Source organism: Carassius gibelio, chromosome B12 (genome assembly GCF_023724105.1).
Source record: "Carassius gibelio isolate Cgi1373 ecotype wild population from Czech Republic chromosome B12, carGib1.2-hapl.c, whole genome shotgun sequence".
In the NCBI taxonomy this organism is placed as follows: Eukaryota; Metazoa; Chordata; class Actinopteri; order Cypriniformes; family Cyprinidae; genus Carassius; species Carassius gibelio.
The window spans coordinates 334,541-345,834 of record NC_068407.1 but is presented as its reverse complement, the minus strand read 5'-3'; the positions used below and the strand labels follow the sequence as shown (position 1 = coordinate 345,834).

At 38.9% G+C, this 11,294-nt stretch overlaps 1 protein-coding gene across 4 annotated transcripts; it reads right to left on the bottom strand.

Annotated features, from left to right (window-relative positions):
• Positions 1–3,206: 3,206 nt before the first annotated feature.
• Positions 3,207–11,243, bottom strand: chst3b (carbohydrate (chondroitin 6) sulfotransferase 3b). 4 transcript variants are annotated; one of them, XM_052570732.1, is made up of 4 exons: positions 11,132–11,212; positions 9,999–10,144; positions 5,375–5,527; positions 3,207–4,903 (listed from the first exon to the last, which is right to left on the bottom strand). In XM_052570732.1, exons 3-4 carry the CDS (start codon positions 5,452–5,454, stop codon positions 3,694–3,696), a joined length of 1,290 nt encoding a protein of 429 aa, XP_052426692.1. In that variant the 5' UTR covers positions 5,455–5,527; positions 9,999–10,144; positions 11,132–11,212; the 3' UTR covers positions 3,207–3,693. The 4 variants fall into 4 exon arrangements, with proteins under 4 accessions (XP_052426692.1, XP_052426691.1, XP_052426693.1 ...); XM_052570731.1 differs by lacking the exon at positions 9,999–10,144 and having other exon boundaries at positions 10,914–11,243; XM_052570733.1 differs by lacking the exon at positions 9,999–10,144 and having other exon boundaries at positions 11,132–11,227.
• Positions 11,244–11,294: the final 51 nt, after the last annotated feature.

Below are 11,294 nucleotides of genomic sequence, written 5' to 3'. Positions count from 1 at the left end.
TTACTCATTTTCAAGAAACATCTAAAGACTCATCTTTTTCGCCTGCACTTAACCTACTAACACCAGTACTTTTCCTTTTCTTGCCTTTTTTATTTAAAAAAAATAAAAAAATAAAAAAAAAAATATATATATATATATATATATACACCTGGCTATGCGTTCTATACTAGACTAACTGAGACTTGTCATGGCACTTGTATTCTGTTGTTGTTCTCTTGTTGACCTGACTGCTTCTATTGTTCTCATTTGTAAGTCGCTTTGGATAAAAGCGTCTGCTAAATGATTAAATGTAAATGTAAATCATGATTTCTTTGATCAATTTTGCGATTGTGACACATAAATGCATTCAGGATTAATTTGAAACATATTTCCAAAAGAAAACCAATTAGAGCTTTATCAAAAAGTTGTAACGTCTCTTTTTTTTCTCCATATCGCACAGCACTGTTATGCTGATGATACTCAGCTCTATATTTCTTTGGGCCCCGGCAAAACACACCAATTTGAAAAACTGACGGAATGCATAGTTGATATAAAAAATTGGATGACGAGTAATTTCTTACTGCTAAATTCAGAAAAAAACAGAGGTGTTTATTATAGGACCTAAAATCTCTGCATTTAATAACCTAGAACACTGTCTAAGACTTGATGGTTGCTCTGTCAATTCTTCGTCATCAGTTAGGAACCTAGGTGTGCTACTTGATCGCAATCTTTCCTTAGAAAGACATGTTTCTAGCATTTGTAAAACTACATTTTTCCATCTCAAAAATATATCTAAATTACAACCTCTGCTCTCAGTGTCCAATGCAGAAATGTTAATCCATGTGTTTATGACCTCAAGGTTAGATTATAGTAATGCTTTATTGGGTGGTTGTTCTGCACGCTTGGTAAACAAACTACAGCTAGTCCAAAATGCAGCAGCAAGAGTTCTTACTAGAACCAGGAAGTATGACCATATTAGCCCGGTCCTGTCCACACTGCACTGGCTCCCTATCAAACATCGTATAGATTTTAAAATATTGCTTATTACTTATAAAGCCCTGAATGGTTTAGCACCTCAGTATTTGACTGAGCTCTTGTTAAATTATTGTCCCTCTACGTCTGCTGCGTTCTCAAAACTGATAAAAAATTTGACAATACCTAGAATATCAAAATCAACTGCGGAAAGCAAATCCTTTTCCTATTTAGTGCAAAAACTCTGGAATAACCTACCAAACAATTTTCAGGAGGCAGACACACTCTTGCAGTTTAAATCTAGATTAAAGACCCATCTCTTTAACCTGGCTTACACATAACATACTAATATGCTTTTAATATCCAGAGGAGAACTGGCCCACAGACTGAGCCTTTTTTCTCCAAAGGTTTTTTTCTCCATTTTTTCACCAATGGAGCTTTGGTTCCTTGCCATGTCACCTCTGGCTTGCTTAGTTGGGGTCACTTAATTTACAGCAATATCGTTGACTTGATTGCAAATGATTGGACAGATACTATTTAAACTGAACTGAACTGCATGATGACATTACTGAATTCAATGATGAAATGCCTTTGACTGTCATTTTGCATAATTAACACATGGTTAATATATATACATGTGTATAATATATATATATATATATATATATGTGACTTGACTGCTTTTGATCCTTTTGGTTAAAACGTTATGAAGAGCAGAAAAAAACCCTGTAAAACCAGGGGCATGAATTATGAATGATTAGTTAATAATTATCTTACTTGTACTGTCTTTTGTGAGTGAGTCAGGATTGTCTACATGTCTCACATGGATGCGAGTTCTCTGAGCACAAACCAAGGCTGTCATTCTCTTTATTTTTGCCTGAGCATAGATTAAATGAAAATCATTAAGATCCGATATATATACATACATACATACATATATATATATATATATATATATATATATATATATAAATGGATAAATTAAACATCTGAAGTACTGTATTGTCTGAAAGCCACAATACCCACACTGCAGAAAATGGTAATTGGCAATTGTTAGCTATTCCTACCCGATTTAACCCCCCCAAAAAATAACCTTGTTGCACAAAAAATAACCTAATTTAAATAAGTTTATTCGGTGAATTATTTATATTTTTGACCTGAACAGACCCAGTTTATTTAGCCGTTCTTTAGTGCACTGATGCACTCTTCTCAAAGGGGTTTATATTACTGCTCTCTCATTATCTGATTTGGTGGTCTGTTTGCAGGGTGGAGCTTAATGGCCTGATTTTACTTGCAAGGAAAAAGGGGCCTCTGAGACTCTGGAAAGTGGTTTGGTTCTTCTATATTTGCTTTGACCATATACACATGCTCCACCCTCGTCACACAGCCCACACAAACCACGCAGTTCCTTCAGACCTCATGAAGCTTAAAATGTCCTTGTGCAATAAATTTATTTGCAAGATGCACTCATATTTTATCACAGGCTGTAGATCATATCAAAAGCATTGTTTTGAGATTGAGTATGTTTCACCTAAGCTTGCGTGTCTGTGCACAGTGAGATCAAGCACTGGACGTAGGTGAGCAAAAGAATCTTGAGCTGTGTGTGGGTGGGAGGGTGAGGTCAGTTTGAGTAAACCACTCTGCACCACATACAGGAGGGGTTCAGCGTAAATGAGCACGTTGGAGTTTCACTGTTGCTCTAAATAGCAGATGGCACAGTAATAAAGGCACCAGCTGATTAGCAGCTGCTACAGAAAGCAGGTTCTCCTCGAAGGCAGGACAATGCTAAGTGCTAGCACATGGTGTGGGCGTGACCCCTGAGAATGAAACACAGAAAGCACACATGAATGAAAAATAACATTTGGTTAAATAAATGCTGTATTACTAAGTGTTTTTTATTGGCCATCATTGAGGTCTATGTGTATTCCTGGACTGTAGACACTAATTAGAGCTTGCAGATTTAGATGAGACTTAAAAACTCAGAAAACACATCCTGCATATTTGGACTCGTGGATTCTTTAGCAACAGCTCTGAAAGAGTTCTTTGTTCATTTCATGCTCTTTTCACAGGCCCATGTGAAATCTGCTCCTACAGAACGGCCGTCAGTCACATCTTCTTCAGCTTACATGTATTTATTATGTTTAGACCTTAGCTATCTCTCAAAGTAAGCTATCATTCAACTAAAGAACCGCTTTATTTGATTCAATCTTTAGAACACAGAAAACAAAATGAATTTCAGGCAAGGGTTAGCAAAACTTTATTAATACCTATGGGGTAAATTTAAAGCCTGTTTTACAAGACACCATGGGTTTTTCGTAACAAACTGACCTAAAGTAATATGAACATAATTATAAAATTATTCTTTGTCACTTTTGTTTATAACAAAGAGCCCTTGTCAAATAAGACAATATATTAATCTATGAAAATTATTTTTTTCTGTATGAGTCCTCCATTGACATGGTTCATAGAGTTCTGCAATCCGGCTGCAGTAAGAATATATGAACACACAGCAGCAGCTCATTTCTCCTCAAACAAACATATATACGGTACAGTATATACAGTAGAGAAGAATTCAAATGCCTGCTAGGACTATTCATCAAATGAGCTCACTGGCCATTTATCAAATAAGGAAATAATATTTTGTTTACAATACTGGTTTACAAGTGATGCAAGGAGTTTAAATCATGTCACATATTACTTCATGAATCTCATCATTCTTCCTCATGAAATATATGTGTAGAATCATAAAAATGTTCTCTCCTCAATCAAACTTACTGATTTATCAGTCAGCATGTCTATGTTCTCTGCAAACTTGTAACCAAATAGAGTCATGGTGGGGCCGCACACTTTTTGCACCAGCTGCACAAGTTTGAAGGGAATGCTAAACCTCCATTTCTCCACCTGCTCCAAGGAGTTCTTTTGGGTGGAATAAACTCCACTGACCTCCTTAGATGCTTGGGTATTTTTTAGGATCCACTCCTCCACCTTTGCAGTGAAGGGAATGCCTATGAAGTCATACATCTCTGCAGCTTTGCGCATGGGGAATCGCGCAATGTCTTCGTAGCGCACTAGCATGTAGCGCCCACGAAGCCACGGTGGCTGCTTCAGTCCGATCTCAGCAGACATGCGGATGTTGTCACAGTTTCCTTTGAGCTTCCTTACTTCATCCTCGTCCACCGGAAGGTCTCCATCCATGGCCCAACGCTTCCAAACGTCATACTTGCTGGAGAAGGCCACCATGCGTGAGGCAAGGACGGCGCGAGGGTCTCTGACCAGCTGAATGAAGGTCATGTCGAGCCTGGGGTCCTCTGCCAGTGGCCGGAGTGTCTCCAGCTGCCGCACACGGACGGACTTGATGGCACGATGCTGCTTGTGTGCACAGGACTGAGCGGCCAGCGTCAGGTTGAGCGGCCCACAGCGGCGCTCACGGCAGTGGTATCGCTCAAACACCTTCCTGACCAGTGGCGTGCAGACAGGATCCTCGCACAGTGAGCGGCTGGACTCGCGCCGGAAGAGCGCAGGGGTAACATGATCCTGCGGTGGTGGCTCGATGAAGCTCTCCAGCAGTGAGAAGTCACACAGGAGCAGCTGTCGCAGCACGTCTCGATACGCCGGCCCCGCGACCGAGGCGTTGGTGCCACCGCTTTCGACCGTCAGCATGCGCTCCACGTGCCACAGCGGCTCGAACAGGTAAAACATGCTGGAGCCCTGCTGGTTAAAAAACTCTCCCACGAACGAGGAGCCGGTGCGGGTCGTGGCCAGCAGAAGGATGTGTTTACGTCCTCCGGCTGCGGACGCCGCGCTCAGCTGGATGCTCTGAGTCGAGTTCTGCAGACTACTCAGGTGTTGATGGGCCGAGCTGTCCGTCGAGACATTGTGCTGTGCAGCAGACAGGAGAGAAGCACTGAGCATCAGCAGCGGGGTCAGTCTGGGGCTCAGTTTATCAGACACCCTAAAAAGGAAAAAGAAAGTGGATAAAGCTTTTAGTGCTAAAGGGACATTTCACCCCAAAATTATCATTCTGTCATTCTTTATTCTCCCTCATGTCCTTCCAAATGTGTATGACTTCCTTTCATCTGCAAAACACACTAACCATTTTTTGTCCATTCAATGAGTCAGATTGTCTCCAAAATTGTGTTCTTTCCAAAAAAGTTATAAGAGTTTGGTACAAGAAGAATAAATAATGATTTAATTTTCAATGGAACTATTCCTTTAATGTCTATACTCTTCTCAAAGAAGCAATTACTCTAAGAACAAAATGTGTACACAGCAAAATTAATAACTCAACTGACAAGCTTTGATTTCAATGTTTTCTGACTGTTATTCAGATAAATGTAATCCTCCACTGCATCACCAAATCAAACACAAAGGTGTCACACATACAGAGGAACAAACAGACGAGGAGAGTAAGAAAACTACCTACTTTGAAATAATGTTGTTTTCCTTTTCTATGATGACCAGAGCCACAATAAAGATGATAGAAATGGTATATTTAATGCGCATTCTTGTGCGTGATTGTGTTCAGTGGGTAATTCACTCTCAGATCATTCCTTCATATTTTTCCTCTGGTTGGACTCTGAAATAAAACACACACACGACACATGAGTCATGACAAACCCTGTAAAACCACACTAATCTAGATTTATTCTCCACTTCATACCCACAAATAAATATGATTTAAAAGTATTTCCTTTTTATAGCATGTGTGTAATCATTAATTCAATCAGTCTCATTGCAGTCACGGATAGTCTGTCAGTAGTTACTGTAGATAATTATTCTTAGGTCTCGTATGATTGCAAGAATATACAGGAGCATAGTTTGTAGCATTTGTTTAAATGTGTTTTATATTATTAATAGCATTGTCAAATGTTATATATGAGTTATGCTTTACAGTCTGACATATAACAGCAGGTTTGGCTTTCATAAATAATCAGAATAAGTCTCTTGATGAGGTAGAAAAAGACAAATCACATGAAAGAAAAGTGGACTTGGATGTGTTTGTAAGTGTAGTTTTATGAGCGATGTGCAGGCCGTTCATATGGAGTCAATTCAGCTGCATTTCTATGCTGTTTCTACACTGTTTTTATACAGTTATGAACTCTGCATAGTTTAATAAATATTCACAACACAACATACTGGATAAAGACTTACTGAACTTTGCTCTGGAAGCAGAAGACAAAGAAATAGTAATAATAATAGTGAGTAAACACAACTAATTATCACACACTGTGAATCATGCAATACTGACGTCACAGTAGAGGATGCTGAGTGGGGTCTAAATTAAAAGCTATATATTAATAGCTATAAACACTAAAATATAAAGACACTCAATAATATAAATAATAATATATAATAATAATAATAATAATAATACAAACAACAGAAATCTGGGTAACACTTTACAACAAGGTGAACCTGTTTGATTGTGTTTGTGCTCGACTGTGTCACTTTTTTAGTATGCACATGGTTGTACCTCCGTATATAAAAGAAGAACAATTATTGCTTATTTTGATAATGTGTGTGTGTGTGTGTGTTTTGGAGAGCGCTCAGTTCAAAAGCCTCATACAAGGATAAGTTTTCTGTATGCATTTACACTTTGATCTGAGCGAAAACAGCATATTCTTGTGTCACGGCTGACACAGAAAAGTGTACACAGTTTGCGTTCAGTAGATATTCTCCAAATTGGTCGCTTCATAATGTTACAGTTGAATCAGACCCCCTAAAATTTTTCACTTTGTTATATTGCAGCAATTTGCTAAAATTATTTCAGTTAATTTTTGTTTGTAATTAATGTACACAGAGCACCCCATATTGACAGAAAACACAACATTTTTACACGTTTATTAAAAAAGAAAAACTGAAATATCACATGGTCCTAAGTATTCAGACCCTTTGCTCAGTATTTAGCAGAAGCACCCTTTTGATCTAATACAGCCATGAGTCTTTTTGGGAAAGGTGCAACAAGTTTTTCACACATGGATTTGGGGATCCTCTGCCATTCCTCCTTGCAGATCCTCTCCAGTTCTGTCAGGTTAGATGGTAAACGTAGGTGGACAGCCATTTTCAGGTCTCTCCAGAGATGCTCGATAGGGTTTAAGTCATGGCTCTGGCTGGGCCATTCAAGAACAGTCACGGAGTTGTTGTGAAGCCACGTTATTTTAGCTGTGTGCTTAGGGTCATTGTCTTGTTGGAAGGTGAACCTTCGCCCCAGTCTGAGGTCCTGAGCACTCTGGAGAAGGTTTTCGTCCAGGATATCCCTGCACTTGGCCGCATTCATCTTTCCCTCGATTGCAACCAGACGTCCTGACCCTGCAGCTGAAAACCCCCCCACAGTATGACGCTGCCACCACCACGCTTCACTGTTGGGACTGTATTGGACTGGTAATGAGCAGCGCCTGGTGTTCTCCACACATACTTATCCCCTGATAGCTCAGTTTGGCTGGACGGCCAGCTCTAGGAAGGGTTCTGGTCTTCCCAAACGTCTTCCATCTAAGGATCATGGAGGACACTGTGCCCTTGCCACAATACTGTCTCTGAGATCTTCAGACAGTTCCTTTGATCTCATGATTCTCATTTGCTCTGACATGCACTGTGAGCTGTAAGCTCATATATAGACAGGTGTGTGGCTTTCCTAATCAAGTCCAATCAGAAACATTAAAACAATTCTGTGTTTTTCTGTCAATATGGGATGCTGTGTGTACGTTACTGAGGAAAGAAATGAACTCAAATAGTTTTAGCAAATGGCTGCAACATAACAAAGAGTGAAAAATGTAAGATGGTCTGAATACTTTCCATATCCACTGTATATAGTGTAGCAACTTAAAGACTACAGATGACGTTTCTCACTAGCGGTGTAATAACAGCGACGTTTACAGTCGCTGCAGCAGAAGAGTGTTTAGAGACGCACAGAGGTACGTTAGACTAATTCACATAAGCTCTCTCTCTCTCTCTGTGTGTGTGTGTCTGTCGCTCTCACTCTCTAATAACTTCATTAACAACTGCGTTAGAATGCTATCAATGGCTCAAGCCTCCATTGCCAGGTTAACAACGTTTTGGTAGTAGCGAAAAAGGCATTGGATGAGATGCGAAAGAAATAGTCAAATTCGCTTCGTGACCGCATCACCACCTCGGGGTGCATTATTTTTCTAATAATTCAACAGCCCGTCGTCAATTATTCCTTACATATATGATTCCAATCAGCTTATCTTTGTAAAATGGCACAGCTTCTTAAATCTTAGCTTCTTAATCAGTCAGCCAAGCATTATATTATGGTATTAAGTGCTATTTAATGATATAACTTTAGTGATTAGAACTAAAACTTGGTAACCATGTACAAGTATGAATGCATATTTGTCATTTTAACTAAACTTAAGACTGGTGGTGATGCTTAAGATATTGTTTGTCATTAAGGGTTTCTGTAAAAAAAAAAAAGTAATAGATCATATTAATTATTATTAAAGATAATACTACTACTAATTCTACTACCATACTAACAATATACAATGCACTATGGATTGATGACCTGCTGGGTTCATGAATTTTAATCACGTTGTCTGCGCTCGGTTAAATTGATTTGCTGAAATCAAAACAGGGATGGTAATAGATGAGCGCCAGCCAATGAAATTGTCATTCTCGCATTAGCTCCGCCCACTACAGGAGTAACCAGCATATCTTCTGCTCCATTATTTTGTTGGGAAAATCCAATAGAGAATATAGCTTGCATTTAGTGCATCGATTTAGTGTGGTAAGACCCTCGCTCTCTCTCTCTGCATGTGTGAGAAACAGCACTATCAGCAAAGCGACGGCTTCAGAGCGTCCTTCACACAGAGTTTACGGAGCGTCAATTACAGGTGCACTGTGCATCCATTAGTACAGATCGCTCTACGTTCAGTGAGTGATAATGTGCTAATCTTATAATAGCCTTAAACATACACACACTGGCGAGTAAAATGTAAGAATTTATTAGCCAATGGCTAACAATAGACATCATTTAGTCACCAGAGTAAAATTTATTCACATATACGAGTGATTTACTCGCAATGTAGAGGGTTGCAAAATATCTTAGATTGTTGAACAAAGCTTTTATGGGTTTGGAACGACATGGGGGTAAGTGATTAATGACAACATTTTCATTTTGGGATGAAGTATTTGTTTAACTAACATTAACTAAGGTTAATAATTCCAGTAAAAATGATAATGCTCACAGTTAGTTCATGTTAATGTTAACAAATGAGACTTTATCGTACCTTCAGTAAGTCAGACTTACAGAAATCTGAATGGTTTTCAGAAATGGTTGAGGTGTTTAAACTGATTCCACCTCATCATGATTTGAAAAATACCTTTACAGTAAAAAAAAAAAAAACTTTGATAAGCAACATTTGCTGTGATTTTTCAAAGAAATTTCTGAAACTGCAAACAGACACAGAACAACAACAAAAAACCATTCATACACTAAACAGCAACTGTGACGGAGATATTGCCTTAAAGCCACAGTACAGCTAAATGTGAAATCGACTGATTACACCTCTACAGTTTTATCTTTTTCTTTTATGCACACAGTTGAGGTATGAATTGTCTAGATTGTCTAACAAATCTTTACATTTTATGTGTCTGTGCATAGATGGCATAAATTTGCTATTATACTGGTGATAAAAACATGTTTGGCAGCAGATATTACAGCATCATCCCAGACACATTGACTCAACACTTATAGGTTCAGACGGAGTAAATCCTCTGTAGTCTGTTATTTAAAGAAATAAATGTGTTTCAGTAAGATTCCAGTTTCAAGAGCTCTGAGCAGAGATCAAACCCGCTGAATTCAGTGTCCCAGATAGTCAATTGCTCTAATGAAGAAGCAGTTTAAAGTCTTTGTGGAAAAAACAAAACAAAAAACTGACATTGGAACAACATGAAAGTACAGCATCACATACAGTACAGTAGTATGTGTCAACAGTATGAGTAAAGTAGTATTTAAATGATGTATAATTAGTATGTCATTGGGATTTATGAGCCGGGGTATAGATGTGCAAACATTCAAAGACTCTCACCTTCAGGACACTATAACCATTCCTCTACAGCAGGGATGTTTGTGACCGTGTGTGGGATAATTACACAGTACTGAACGAGGCAGAGAGAGAAGCTGTCCGGCCAGCAGACGGTGGTTAGGAGGCAAGTTCTGTCTTGCACTGTTAACCTGAGCCACAAATTAGACTCAAAAAACCTTTACATCACCACCAAAACTCTGATCAAATCATTTCATGTATTTATGCGAGTGAACACTCATTTTCCCACGCTGTCTCTGTGACTCTTTCATCTCCAGTCTTCTAAACAAACCCTGAACTAACTGGAAACAGCACCAAAAAATCACCTAAAATGCTTCTGTGTTTCTATTCTTGTTTATTGGCAGTAATCATCTACGTGCATGTAATAACCAGAATACAAACCTTAACAAAACAGGAGATCTTCACCATGTTCCTGCATTATTCACAGTCATATTTAGATTGCTGGTCAAAAGTAAATGATCATAGATTATCATCATGTAAAAGACCTGAAAGCTGTTCTTCATCTCACACTCGTGACACATTCCTCACACACATACTAGAGAGACTGACACAGCGAACCCTTCAGTTAACAGCACTTCATCTGATCAGAATCAACTAAAGACCTGCGAGAAACACGCACAGCATTTCAGCAGAAAGGAGCCCTCGACAAATCACACAGCGCTATGATTATATTCATACAGTGGATTGATAGTGATGCAGTAATAAATCTACAAATGTGTTACAGCATCAGTCGCAATCACCGACACGCGATACATTGACTCACTTACGAAACATTACATACATCACTTACTTGAATGACGTCATTCAACTATTATATCAGCCAACAAGAAACACATCGAAAGTCATTCATAATCATTCTGATATGACAACGGAATAAAATAAAGCACAATGATACTGTACCATTATATTTCCGCGTTCATTAGTTTCCTCGTTCACTTGATGGAAAAAAAAACCCCACTAAAATGCAGATCACGGTGTGCAAAATTCAGTATTTAAAAAAATCGAATCCATCATTTAATAATCATTCACGTCCCGCTCTGTAACCAATTAAGACTATTACATCAAGCATATACCTACACAAACATCTAAAATGGATCGGGAATGCAAAATAAACTCACTGATGTAGTGTATTTGTGGATCGAAATACGTTTTCTTTAAAAGCAACGCGCTGAGAGACAGATGCGCCTCATCAGCGGAGCGAGTCTGACTCCGAGAGACACAAACACCGCCGCTGCGTCACCGCGACGTGCGCGCCCCCGCGCCTGTTCAACATTCTACATA